The 15,287-nt window shown below is 40.2% G+C and overlaps 1 protein-coding gene across 1 annotated transcript; it reads right to left on the minus strand.

The window, feature by feature from the left end:
- Positions 1 to 12,634: 12,634 nt before the first annotated feature.
- LOC140815623 (uncharacterized) lies at positions 12,635 to 14,228 on the minus strand. The gene is made up of 2 exons (XM_073174700.1): positions 12,734 to 14,228; positions 12,635 to 12,642 (listed from the first exon to the last, which is right to left on the minus strand). Exons 1-2 carry the CDS (start codon positions 14,226 to 14,228, stop codon positions 12,635 to 12,637), a joined length of 1,503 nt encoding a protein of 500 aa, XP_073030801.1.
- Positions 14,229 to 15,287: the final 1,059 nt, after the last annotated feature.

The raw sequence follows: 15,287 nt of genomic DNA on the forward strand, positions 1-15,287 counted from the left end.
CAATAAATAAGGCACATAGACATGTAATCTCAATCCAATCAATCAAATCAATCCAACATATATCATATGATACAGATACCTGTCGTATGTTACTCGGTCGCAACATACCTCAATTCTTCGTTTCGATGTAGCTTGGAGATTGTAATATAATACTCTATCTACATCAATAACATATTCATTTCGATCAATAACTTCATTCAAGTTCAATAATATAAGTTTCAAATATCTTTTGAAACTTCAAAAATTCATATCAAATCAAAATCATAACATAATTCAATTCCGACTTCAAAACTTAGCTTCTTGTCGGTTATTCTATCACATATATTTATCAAAATTAATAATAACTGAAAAATAATTCTTCAATCTCAATCCAACTATTAAAATTTCCTAATTGTAATAAATTAGGAATAATTCAAAATAACATCACTATAATCTTCTCTACTTCGTTAAAATCATACACTACTCAACAATCTTCAATTTCTGTATGATTTAACAATTTATCGGATTTATTCCGAAAATCGACAAATTTCAAACATCACCAAAAATATAAAATTTATACCTCAAATCGAAGACCTCGTGTCAACAATCCCAGAACTGAAGTCGATTCGTCGATTGGATATACCGATAAATCGCACGATCGAAGAGAAAATCAAACCCCTTATTTCTTCTCTCCTCTGCCTTCTCGTTTCTATATTTCTGGTGAAATATTTCAAATGAAACTTCTCGTAAGTTTCAAATTCTATATATATATATATTTTTATTTTTTTATTTTTTTATTTTTTAATATTATATTATATTATATTAATAAAATAATATAATATAATATAATATATACTATTTAAAATTTTAATGCCGGTATATCCCTTAGGACCAGTCAAACGATCAAATTTTCTAAAACTCAAAACATGAAACTTCTATATCTTTGAATTTTCTATGTCATATCCAAATCTCAAATCATTTGGACTTCATATGAAAAAGATACGTGACTATTTACCATTTTGCCCTTAAAATTAATTCATTATTTTTCAACTTATTGACGAAAATGCCATCAAAATAAATTGAATATTTTTCAACTTATTTACCAAAGTACCATCGAAGCTATTTTATTTTCGGGGTCTCTCTCTCTCACACACACACACACACACACACACACACACACACACATATATATATATATATATATATGTATTAGTTCAATAATTTGACATGATATATATGTACACACACAAACTCTTGTGAGTCTAGTCCCCCTTCTCACCTAGGTTTTCTTTTCTCTGTACGGACGCCTTTTTTTTGTTTCAGTTATTTACAGGTAGGGGTCTGCCAAACCCTCCGCCACACTGGCGGCGTTTTTTTTTTTTTTAAAAAAAACTCTTGTGAGACCATCTCGCATGATACTTTTATGAGACAGATCTCTGACTCATGAAAAATATTAGTATGATGTCGAAAATGATTAGTTTTTACTGCTGGTATTGACTGGATAAACCGGTCTCACGTATATGTATCCGTGTTAGATGTCTCACATTTTCTGAATTAAGTTATTGGGTATTGTATGTTTGAACTTTGATGTTTTAGAGTATTGGGTATTGTATGTTTCTGAATCCATGTTAGATGTCTTTAAACTTAGATGTTTGGAGTATTGAGTATTGGGTATTGTTTGTTTGAACTTAAGTTATTGGGTATTGTATGTTTCTGAATCCGTGTTAGATATCTCACAATTTTGACATGATATCAGAACTCACACCTATCGGTATACATTGGACTGCTCTTATGGACCATCCGCTAATGTCTTGTAAATTTCACGATCAGATGTTTATTCTTGGGCGTGAAAGAAGTGTGTTAGATGTCCTACATTGACTGGATTAAGTTCTTGGAAGTTGTACGTATGAATATATATATATATACACGTGTGTTTTTTTTATGAGTATACACTAACACACATGAAACTTTAGATATTAGATATACACATCATTTGACAGTCCCTATATGAAACATTATTTGAAATTTTACAAATGACAGACATGACCATTAATAATCGGCCTTGAACGAATTAATCATGACATACGTATTCCTAATTTTTTCATAAATTGTATCTAAGAATCTATATAAGTTCAATGTCAATCATTATTACAAAAGTATGTCCTAGCTAGTTAAATAAAAGCTAAATGATACATAGTATAAGACTCGCATAACTGAAATAATCAGTTTTAAGTAACGTCAAATGAAATTGTCCCTCTCAACTTCGGGTGGGGCAATCCATGTATGTTCGATCATTCTATTCTCGCCGTCTCCTGTCGCGATCTTGATACGTTGATCATTTCGCCAGGCCTCCACGAGCCATGGACGTTTTAATGTGACGGAGTTCGAATGATCGCTCGGTTTATGATGATGGATCATGTAGTCGCTATCCCTTGATATGCACTCGTGTGTAAACCCTTGATGTAACACAGTAACTTGAAAATCAGACTATATAGATAGACTGTACATGTGACAAATTCATTCGAAAAAATATTGATTTTGAAAATCGAAGCCACGACCGTTTATATGCTACTCTACCACAATTTTTTTCGAATGAATTTTGCATGTTTTCCATTTTTCTGCGCAAGCTTGATTGGCTATCTAATTTATCTGCCAATAGATATTTTAAATCTTTTTATCATTATTATCTCAAGCTATATAATGTATTTTGTAATAATCTACTAATTAATATCTTTAAATCTACATATCAAATCAATATATATATATATATATATATATATATATATAGATATATATATATATATATATATATATATATATATATATATATATATATATATATATATATATATATATATATATATATATATATATATATATATATATATATATATTCATTATAAAAATGTATTTTGTAATAATTTACTAATTAATATCTTTAAATCTACTCATCAAATCAAAGCTCGACATGGGCTAGGGATAATGGAATAGGTCGTCGTCAAAGCACAACACATGCGCTCACGTGAAAAGAAGACAATGCAATCCACATTCTTGTATTTTATTAATAAATATATATGATAAAATTGTTTATAAAAATTAATTATCTAGAAATTAATTATTATTTTAAATTAATAATTGATGATTCCCGAATCAAATTAACGAGTTGAAACTATTACTACTTTAAAATAAACATTTTTGACTTTAAGTTATTTATTTATTTATATATAATTTCTATATAATCAGCTAAAAAACATGATTCGTATTGGAAATAAATAAAGAAATAAAATAGGGTTTAAAAAAATGAAAGTGATTTTGCAATTTTCCCTTTATATATTTTGTTATTATTATCTTAAACTAATAAGTTTCCATTTTCTTATAAGTTCCTAGCTCATTGCATATCTGCTAAATTCTTTGTTTAATTCAAAAATGCCTCATGATTGTCAAGTTAACATTAAATACTGAAAATCTCAAAATTAATAATTTGACGTTTCTTATTTGCAGACGAGATTCAATATTTTTGTATCATCATGCGTTTGACTTCAATTTTATAATAATTAGGGGTAAAAATTTGATATTTATTTTTTTAATTTATCATATCATCATTTATTTTTATCCATAGTCAGTTAGTTAATTTATCCATTAAGCATTAGTTAGTCAGTTCACTTGTTTAGTTAGTCAGTTTACTTGCTAATTGTAGTATAAATACAGACTTGTACTGAACAGTTTATTCATTCAGAAATGAGAGAAAACTCTTCCGCATTCTTGCTCTTCACGTAATATGGTATCAGAGCATAACAATCACGATTCGCATCAACTTCGATTTCAATCTTGATTCAATTCTGATTCATCTAATTTCTTTCGATCTGAATTGAAGAAGCTCGAATTGAAATCTCGCTATGGAAGGAGCTTCTTCAATTCACGCTACTGGATCAATAGAGAAATCCCTCATCGATGATCCTTTAAATCCGTTCTTCATTCATCATGCGGACAATCCAGGAATGGTCCTTGTGACTCAGCTTTTGATCGGTGAGAATTACGCAGCTTGGAACCGTGCGATGATTATCGCGTTATCTGCCAAGAACAAGCTCGGTTTTGTGGATGGATCGATTTCAAAACCTGAAGGTACCGATCTTCTTCCTTATTGGACTCGGAATAATAACATTGTAATTTCCTGGATTCTAAACTTCGTATGTAAAGAGATTTCGGCGAGTATCATTTTTTCTGATTCTGCTGTGAATATATGGAATGACCTCCGTGATCGATTTCAACAAAGTAATGGTCCAAGAGTTTTTCAACTTCGTCGTGATCTCATAAGTCTTGCCCAAAATCAGGATACTGTTAGCGTCTATTTTACAAAATTGAAAACGTTATGGGATGAATTAAGCAATTATAGACCCAACTGTAATTGTGGAAAGTGTAGTTGTGGAGGTATCAAGGAGCTTCATGAATATTTTCAGCGTGAGTACGTTCTATCTTTTCTCATGGGACTCAATGAATCATTTGCCCCTATTCGTAGTCAAATATTGTTAATGGATCCACTCCCTCCGATCAACAAAGTGTTTTCACTTGTCTCACAAGATGAGCGCCAAAAGACAATTGGCCATCCATCAATGATTCATTCGGCTGAATCACAAACAGCAGCCTTTGCTGTCAAGGACGAGAAATTCACCAAAGGCAATATCAACAATTCCTTGGTATACTCTGATGAATCACAAATAGCAGCTCTTGCTGTCAAGGAAGGGAGATTCACAAAAGGGAATACCAGTAACTCTTTGGCATACCCCACACGAGGTTATAGGAAAGAACGTCCTTTCTGCACTAAGTGCCAGATTCATGGCCATACAGTGGACAAGTGTTATAAAATCCATGGCTATCCTCCTGGATTTCGACAGAATTACCGTTCCTCAACAAATATCTCATCCCCTGCTATTGTCAATCAAGTGTCTACTCCGTCTCAGGGTGTTCATGTCAACTCATCTACCAACAATCTGGGCACTCTTCTTCAAGCACTTAACCAAAATCAGTGCCAGCAACTAATGAATTTCCTATCTAGTCATATCAACTCCATCCCAGATTCATCATCATCAGAAACAGGGGTCTTACATAATTTTCAAACAGGTACTTGCTTATCTGTTATGTCCCATTCCATTCTGTCCAACCCGCATGCTTGGATAATCGATTCAGGTGCCTCACGGCACGTCTGCTTTGACAGTAAGGCGTTCATTCGTATGCAACCAATCTATAATACTTCTGTTACGCTGCCGGATCAAACGTCTTTTGCTGTGGCATTTAGCGGGGATATTTGCATTGGGACACATTTGGTTCTACATGATGTACTTTATGTTCCACAATTTCAGTTTAATCTCATATCTGTTAGTGCACTAACCAAGGATCCGCAGCTTACGGTCATCTTTCATCCTGATCATTTCATAATTCAGGACACCAGCAAGAGGACGATTGGCAAGGGTAGCTGCGTTGATGGTTTATATGTGCTTGGATCTGGTTCTTTGCAGCCTCATGTGCAACCCAATACCTGTGCAGTGATTGGTAAAGCTTCTATGCACCTTTGGCACAATAGATTAGGTCACTTGTCTGATAACAACCTTGCTGTATTCAAACATACTTTACACATTGATTCTTCGAATATTGCTACACATACTCCATGTTACATTTGTCCATTGGCCAAACAAAAGAGGTTACCATTCGTCTCTCATAATCACTTGGCTCAACATCCTTTTTATTTAATACATTGTGATATTTGGGGTCCACTAGCTACAATGTCTTATAATGGTTACCGATATTTCCTTACAATCGTTGATGATGCAACACGATTCACTTGGGTGTACTTACTCAAGCAAAAGTCAGATGTTGTTCAAGTTATTCCTCGGTTTTACAATATGGTACTCACTCAATTTCAAGCACACATCAAGGTCCTTCGGTCAGATAATGCTAGGGAACTGAATCTTACTGATTTCTTTCATCAAAAGGGCATCATACACCAACTATCTTGTGTTGAACGTCCACAACAAAACTCTGTTGTGGAACGCAAACATCAGCACCTTCTGAATGTGGCGCGAGCCTTATATTTTCAAGCTCGCCTTCCTCTCATCTTTTGGACAGAGTGTGTTCTTACAGCTACGTTCTTAATCAATCGGACACCTTCCTGCATTCTCCACAATCAGTCACCTTTTGGCAGGTTATATAATCTGCCGGTTGCCTATGATCTCCTGCGTGTGTTTGGATGTTTGGCATTTGCTTCCACGCTCTCCCAGCACCGGACCAAGTTTGATCCTCGAGCCAGGAAGTGCATCTTTCTTGGCTACCCACCTGGTATGAAGGCTTATCGCTTGCTTGATCTTGAGACTAATCAAGTTTTCACTTCACGGGATGTTGTGTTCCACGAAGATGTGTTCCCGTTCCATTCCACCATTCATAGTCAGTCCCTCACTGAACCATTTCCTGAATTGGTTTTACCTCAACCCCAAACAGATGTTGAGGTTCCTCCTACTCATTCTCCAGATGTTGAGGTTCCTCCTACTCCTTCTCCACCACCTGCCCGCAGCTCTTCTCCGATCCCAGCTCAGGATCAATCACCTGTTGACTTGCATCTTCGACGATCCATGCGAGTTCCTCGGGCACCTTCTTATCTCCAGGAATTCCATTGCAATTTATTGTCCAATGTACCATGTGCATCACCCAAAGCTTCCAATTATCAGTATCCCATATCCAACTTTGTTTCATACAAGAAGCTTTGCCCAGCCTTCAAGCAATTTGCTCTTAATGTTTCCACACACTCCGAGCCCCAGTTTTATCATCAAGCCGTCCAACATGAAGAATGGCGTCAGGCTATGAAGAATGAACTATTAGCTTTAGAAGCCAACAACACATGGTCTATTGTACATCTTCCTCCAGGGAAACATGCCATTGGTTCCAAATGGGTATACAAAATCAAGTTCAATTCTACCGGAGCTATTGATCGATACAAGGCTCGGTTAGTTGCTAAGGGTTATAATCAACGCGAAGGCATTGATTTCCTTGAAACCTTCTCTCCGGTTGCCAAGATTGTGACTGTTAAAATCTTGTTAGCTCTTGTCACACGTCACAATTGGCAGATTACTCAACTAGACGTGAACAATGCCTTTCTCCATGGTGATTTGTTCGAGGAAGTCTATATGGATCTCCCACTTGGTCTCTCACGACAGGGGGAGATACGTAAGGATCAAGGTAAACTCGTATGCAGATTGCATAAGTCCTTGTACGGCTTGAAACAAGCGTCGCGACAGTGGTATTCCAAATTTTCCACATTTGTGCTTCAACTTGGTTTCCGGCAGTCCAAGTCTGATCATTCCTTGTTTATCAAAAACTCGGGAGCATCATTTATTGCTTTACTTGTTTACGTTGATGACATTATCATCACTGGTCCCTCGGTCCAAGCTATTGACAATGTTAAACACACCTTGCACCAGCAATGCAAGCTCAAGGACCTCGGTCACCTCAAGTATTTCCTTGGTCTTGAGATAGCTCGCTCAGCGACTGGCATTGTCTTGTCTCAACGCAACTATACGTTACAACTCCTAGAGGATACTGGTTTTCTTGCGTGTAAACCAACGGATGTTCCCATGCATCCCAAAGTCTGCTTAAACTCTATAGACGGAGAAGAGCTTTCTGACATCTCCCATTATCGACAGCTCATTGGCCGGCTTCTTTACCTCACTATATCTCGTCCTGACATTTCTTACGCTGTCCACAAGCTAAGTCAGTTCGTTGCTCGTCCTCGATCCCATCACCTAATGGCTGTTCATCATTTGCTTCGCTATCTTAAAGGTCATCCAAGTCAAGGTTTATTCTATTCTTCCACTTCCTCATTACAAATCAAAGCCTTCTCCGTTGCGGATTGGGCTTCTTGTCTTGACTCCAGGAAGTCCACCACAGGTTATTGCATATTTCTCGGTGATTCTCTTATCTCTAAAAGCCAAGAAGCAATCCACTGTTGCACGTTCATCCGCTGAAGCTGAATATCGCGCCATGGCTGCAACCACAAGTGAAATTGTCTGGATTCAACAACTATTATCTGAGTTGTCCATCACCATTCCTACCCCGGCTTTGTTATTCTGTGATAATCAAGCAGCTATCCATATTGCGACTAATCCGATGTTTCATGAAAGGACGAAGCACATTGAAATTGATTGTCATTTCGTTCGGGACAAAGTTACTGATGGTTCCTGTCACGCCCCGAAACTCGGAGTTGACACCGGCGTCGTTTGCAATCACACAATTTAAAACGACAAGCCTTTCGTAGCACAGTTTACACCGAATCCATTTTATAAATCATAATCTCAATAAAAATTGTCTTTACAATATCGAAATAACTTAAAAGACAGAATTCAATGCGGAAGCGTAAACTGCATAATAACAATAATAAACTTAAACTCTATCTAGACTCTTGAATCATCACCATCCCTAGAATTGTTCGGACTCCTCGTCCTCGACCTGTTCTTCGGGCTTATCTGGGAAGGGTTGTAAGGGGGTGAGTACTTGGGAATACTCAGTAAATGGGGGAAAATCGAGCACAATAGAGACAACATGCATAAATTTCGAAATCATAAATCATGACTCGCATACCTATTTCATAAACATGCATAACATTGACACAGCACTGCGACTCATCTACCTTCTACGGTTTACTGACGTCAGTCCCTAATTGTTACTCCTCTAAGGGGGCGAGGCCGTATAGCGGTTATGTCCCCCACCGCGTAAGGGTACGTCGTGGTTGGGATTCCCACCCGTATACAGTTGAATCCTCACAGTGCTTTTAAAATTGCATGACAATACAAGAAAGGAGTAGAAAGAAGATTGTACTCGACTATTTATTTTCTTGTAAAAATCGAAAACATGCATAGACAAATCCGAATTTTTAAAGTTAAAAACAAGCCCACTTACAGTATTTGATTGCTAAAGAAACGTGACTGCTTGGCTTAGAAAAGTGGGTCGCTTCGTGCTCCTCACTCGGGCAGCGCTTCGGCTTGGTTCCTTGGACGGTTTTCGTGCAGTACTTCGGCTAGGGAGGAGTGCTGGAATTTCGAGATTGGTGGTGGTAGAATGGCTAGGGTTGAGGCACTATTTATAGGTGGAGGGAGAAGGGTTAATTATGGCACTCAATCATACTCAAAATTAGCAGAAATCTCTCAATATTTGACTCTCATTTCCTTGCCATAGATGTTGATTCATCTTCCAATTTCGAAAATTTATCTACCTAAGTTAGGAGATTCATATTCTAATCCAATGCTGTAGATTAATTCGAAATTAGGTTGCTAGATCTAATGGTTTTGGTGCAAGGTTGAGGATTTCCTTCCAACTTGCATGGTATGCTTCCCTTGTAACCATGCCTTACAATACTTAGGCAAAAATCATGTAAGAATTTCGAAAATAGGCAATAGGTATAGCATAAAATCTCCAATCTTTGGCTCAATCTTGCATGATATCAAATATCTAGGCACCATCATATTTAGGCAAAATAATATAGGAGGATTTTCGAATTTACTAGTAATAATTATATGCTATCTAAATCTCCTACATTCTCTTCCCAAATTTCGAATTTAAGCATGCCTTCAATAAAATATTGTTGACTTGATCAAAATATATCTAACAATTAATCTCCAAGTGCACAACTTAATATCTTATTTATTCTTTATACACAAAATCAAATCTTAAAATTTCCTTGATTACATGGCCTGAAGAAAATCTCAAAATCTCGGCTCTCACATCCCTCCCTTCTTATGAGAAGTTTCGTCCTCGAAACTTGAGTTGGCTTGGTCTCCAAACAGATAAAGATATTCATTCCGCATCTTTTCTTCAACTTCCCAAGTTGCTTCGCGCTCAGTATGGTTGGACCACTGCACTTTGACGTAGGGAATGATACGCCGTCTAAGGACTTGTTCTTTGGTGTCCACGATTCTGATAGGAACTTCTTCGTACTTCAGTTCATCTCCCAAGTTTCCTTCCATTATGAGTGGTTCTACTTCCAGAACGTGGCTTGGGTCTGGAATGTACTTCCTTAGTTGGGACACATGAAACACGTTGTGGATTCTGGACATGCTTGGTGGGAGCGCCAGTCTGCATGCTAGCGTGCCCAGTTTTTCCAGGATTTCGAAGGGTCCGACATATCGAGGGTTTAGTTTCCCGGCCTTACTGAATCTGACAACTCCTCGCATAGGCGAGACTTTCACATACGCTTTCTCGCCCACGTTGAACTCTACCGGCCTTCTTTTAAGATCTGCCCAACTCTTCTGTCGGTCTTGAGCTGCTTTGAGCTTCTCCCGTACGATTTTGACCTTATCCACTGTCATCTGTACTAGCTCGGGTCCCACAATGGCTTTTTCTCCCACTTCATCCCAATAAAGCGGTGACCGACATTTCCTTCCATAAAGAGCTTCATATGGGGCCATCCCAATGCTGTTGTTATAAGCAAACTCAATTAAGGGCAAATGGGTGCTCCAATTGTTACTGAATTCCAAAGCGCATGCTCGCAGCATATCCTCTAACGTCTGTATGGTCCTCTCTGTTTGCCCATCGGTTTGAGGATGATAGGCCGTACTGAGGGTCACTTTCGTTCCCATGGCCTCCTGGAAGCTCTTCCAAAAGCGCGAGACGAACCTCGGGTCTCTATCAGATAAGATGCTAACTGGTACTCCATGCAGTTTCACGATGTTGTCCATGTATAGTGAAGCCAACTTGTCAAGAGTGTAATTCATGCGGACGGGTAGGAAATGCGCATTCTTCGTGAGTCTGTCTACTATCACCCATATACCGTCGTGGCTTTGCCTAGACTTTGGCAATCCTACCACGAAGTCCATGGAAATATGCTCCCACTTCCATTCAGGAATTTCCAAAGGTTGCAGTAATCCTCCAGGTCGCTGGTGTTCTGCTTTGACCTGCTGACATATCTGGCATCTGGAGACGAATTCGGCTACGTCTCTTTTCATGCCATTCCACCAGAAGTTATTCTTGAGGTCTCTGTACATTTTTGTACTGCCTGGATGGACTGAGAACTTTGACATGTGCGCCTCTGCCATTATCTCTTGGCGAAGGTTATCACTGTCGGGCACACACAGTCTCCCTTTCATCCACAAAGTTCCCTTGTCATCAATCTGATGATCCTGAGATTTCCCTTCTCTGACTTGATCCTTAAGTTTTATTAGTATCGGATCTCGATCTTGGTTTAACTTGACGGTCTCCTGCAGACATGGCTGTGCCGAGAGGGAAGCTAGAGTTATCTTGCCTGGGCCCTTCCGACTTAGCGCATCAGCCACTTTGTTTGCCTTACCCGGATGGTAGCTTATGGTCAAGTCATAGTCCTTCAGAAGTTCGATCCATCGCCGCTGCCTCATATTCAGTTCTTTTTGGGTGAACAAGTACTTGAGGCTCTGATGGTCGGTGAAGATTTCACATTTAGCACCATAGAGGTAGTGCCTCCAAATCTTTAAGGCGAAGACAACCGCTGCTAGTTCCAGATCATGAGTAGGGTAATTCTGCTCATGCGGTTTCAACTGCCTTGATGCGTAGGCGATCACTCTTCCCTCTTGCATTAGTACGCATCCTAGACCGTCCTTAGAGGCGTCACTGTAGATAGTGAAATCTTTATTCTCTACTGGCAGAATCAAGACTGGCGTGGACGCGAGTTTCTCTTTCAGTGTTTGGAAACTCTTCTCGCAATCCTCATTCCAGGTAAATTTAGAATTCTTCTGTGTGAGCTTCGTCGGTGGCACGGCTATTGAGGAGAACCCTTCGACAAACTTCCGGTAGTAACCTGCCAATCCAAGAAAACTTCTGATATCGGTGGCGTTCTTCGGTCTCGGCCACTCCGTAATCGCCTCTACCTTCCTTGGGTCCACTGACACTCCTGTTCTCGAGATCACGTGTCCTAGAAATGACACACTCCTGAGCCAGAATTCACACTTGCTAAACTTAGCATAGAGCTTATTCTCTCTTAAGATTTGCAGAGCAAGGTGAAGGTGCTCTTCGTGGCTTGTCTCGTCAGGGGAATAGACGAGTATATCGTCGATGAATACTACTATAAACTGATCCAAGAATGGCTTGAACACTCTGTTCATCAGATCCATAAATGCTGCCGGTGCGTTGGTCAGACCAAAGGGCATAACTGTGAATTCATAGTGCCCATATCTGGTTCGAAAGGCTGTCTTGGGAATATCTTCAGCCCTGACCTTCAATTGGTGATATCCTGTCCTGAGATCCAGTTTAGAAAAGACGGCGGCTCCTTTAAGCTGATCGAACAGATCGTCTATCCGAGGTAGAGGGTACCTGTTCTTGATTGTGATCTTGTTCAATTCCCTGTAGTCGATGCATAATCTCATACTACCGTCTTTCTTCTTTACGAAGAGTACTGGAGCTCCCCACGGGGACACACTTGGTCGAATCTGCCTTTTATCTAGCAATTCTTGGAGTTGTTCCTTCAGCTCCTTGAGTTCGGCTGGTGCCATTCTGTATTGTGCCTTAGAGATTGGTGCCGCACCAGGAACCAGGTTGATCTCGAACTCCACCTCGCGGTCCGGGACTGTCCCTGAGAGTTCTTCTGGAAAAACATCGGGGAACTCTCTCACTATCGGGATGTCTTCCAGTTTCAGCTCGACTTCTTCTGTTACCTCACTGATCATTGCTAGGTAGATATCTTCTCCAGATTTCATGGCTTTCCAAGCTTGAGATGCGGACAATAGTGATTTCCGCCCCTTGGATTTACCGTGAATCACGACTTCTTCCTGATTCGGGGTTCGGAGTTTGACTTCCTTTCCCTTACAATCTACTACTGCATTGTTTCTCGCTAACCAATCCATCCCTAAGATGATGTCGAAATCGACCATGATCAACTGTATCAAGTCGGCGCTAAAAGTCTGATTATTAATACTGATTTCACAATCTCTGTAAATCTCCTCAGTTTCTATAGCTCTACTCGTAGGTGTGGCTATTCGGAAAGGTTCAGTTAGCTTATCAGGCCTACGTCCTAACTTCTTAGCAAATCTCTTAGACATAAAGGAATGGGTAGCACCGCAGTAAAATAATGCATAGGCAGGTACTGATTGAATTAGAATGGTACCTGACACGACTTCAGTTGCGTCATCAGCCTCTTCCTGAGTCATGGCAAAGATCCTAGCATTGGGTTTATCCTCTTTTGGTTTACTAGGGCCTGCTCCTGGATTTGGCCCAGTTCCTCTGCTTGGCCCTACTGGTCGGTTGACAGCGGTAGGACATTCTGCAATTCGGTGCCCCGCTTTCCCACATCCAAAACACACACCGCTTGCCCTTCGGCATTCCCCAGAGTGCTTGAAGCCACATGTTGAGCATGGCTTGAGTCCTTGGTAGTCATTGGAGGGGAATTTCCCTGAGGGAGGTCCACCCGACTGGTTGGGCCTCTTGAACATTGGTCTGCCCTGAGAAGGCTGGTTGACAGGGGGTCGCTTTTTCCTGTTTTCCCCTTCTCTCCGACGAATATCAGCTTCGGCTCGGATAGCCGCACCCATCAAATCGGAAAAGTTGGCAGGTTGGTAGACCGCTAGAGCTGATTGGATCCTGCTGTTCAACCCTTTCTTAAAGCGGTGCAATTTCAGGACTTCATCCGCCATAATCGCTGGAGCATATGATCCAAGGGCATTGAACTGAGAGGTATACTCTACTACTGACATATCTGGGGCCTGACTGAGATTCTCAAACTCACTTAACTTCTGCAGTCTGACCTCTGCCGGGTAGTACTGTTTCAGAAATGTTTCCCGGAAGATTCGCCATGTGATTGGTCCAGCAGCGGTCATGGCTGGCGAGACTGCTTCCCACCATTTACCTGCCTTGTCTTCCAGGAAAGGCACTATTACGTCCACCTTTAGGGCATCCGGGACTTCCGACAGTCTTAACTGAGTTTCCACGCTTTTTAGCCAGCTCTGGCTAACTTCGGGGTCGGCAGCGCCACTGAAAGTTGGGCACCTATTCTTGCACAGAGACTCGTAATGAAACTTGACCCCATGCTGCGGTGGAGGTGGGGGCTGCTGATTAGCATTGGGGTTCACTAACCCCTGAAGTGTAGTCGCCACAATCGTGGCTATAGCCATTAAGTCTGCTTGGTTGAGATTGAACTGAGGTGGAGGCCCATTGCCTTCTTCATTAGTGTTGTTGTTGTTGTTGTTGTTGTTGTTGTTGTTGTTGGCATAACGGGGGTTGCGGTTCTGTCTCGGTGGTCTACCGGCCATTTCCTACAAGTTAAACGCTTCTAAGAATTTGTTGTATAAATCGACAAGATTGAATGCGCAAGTTATGCTGGAACAACTGAATAGATAAGCATAATTTGAATATAGATGCACGACTGAGATAAATAATAATCATACTTTATTAACTTTTGAATTTAAAGAAACAACTGACTGAACAAATTGTACTGAATGGAAATAAGTAATGCTGACTGAAAATAAAATAGCGACAATGGAAGGATAAACTCCTAGTAATAAGGAAAGGTAACTAAGATGATCTAATCGTCTATCTCTCCATCTCCTACTCCAGCTATCGGCTCATCTATCTCAATAGGCTCCTCTTCTTCTGGCTCTTCCTCCGGCTCTTCCTCCTGCAGTACCTCAACCATGTGAGTAAGATTGGCATTTTCTGTACTGAGCTGTGCGTTTGCTGCGTTAAGCGGGGACACCTGCATCTTCCACTCATGAGCATTTGCCTCTGCCTCGTCCAACAGATCTACGGTACTCTGGTAGCGAAGCTCGTACCCCTCCTTATTTTCCTTGATTTTATTCTTTAGGGCTTCAGCTTGCTGGACCAGGCGCTGGTTCACATATGCTAGACTGTTCATGGCCTCACAAGAATTTTCTAGCCTTCTCTTACCTCTGGCATTCTGCTGTTTCTCCTCTTCAAGTTCCTTGCGACAGCGATCCGCATCCTCTTGTAGCTTCCCATTTTGATACTTACACTGTTCTATAACGTCCCGTAGGTCCATGTTATCTCCCCTAACTAGTTCCCCCTGATAGATAGACTGATTAAGGCGGACCTGAATCTCTTCTTTCTCGGCTGTTAAGGCTTCGACCTCACTCCTCCTCTCGCTTAATCGGGCTCTAAGTCACCGAATCTGGCGTGACTGGTAGTGAAGGGAAAGCTCCTTCATACGAAAGGCAGCTTGGACACGAGTACGGGGTCGCAGGGGAGTAGATGGAGCCATTTCCTGAAATCAAAAATGGAAATGCTCAGAATCCGAAATAGGCAGTATATAACAAGTGAGAATATGCAATATATATGAAATTTTCGAAATTTAA

The sequence above is a fragment of the Primulina eburnea genome, chromosome 15 (genome assembly GCF_022965805.1).
Source record: "Primulina eburnea isolate SZY01 chromosome 15, ASM2296580v1, whole genome shotgun sequence".
In the NCBI taxonomy this organism is placed as follows: Eukaryota; Viridiplantae; Streptophyta; class Magnoliopsida; order Lamiales; family Gesneriaceae; genus Primulina; species Primulina eburnea.

Coding starts and splice junctions, on each gene's coding strand:
- LOC140815623 (XM_073174700.1), bottom strand. CDS start 14,228: ATGGCCGGTAGACCACCGAGACAGAACCGCAACCCCCGTTATGCCAAC.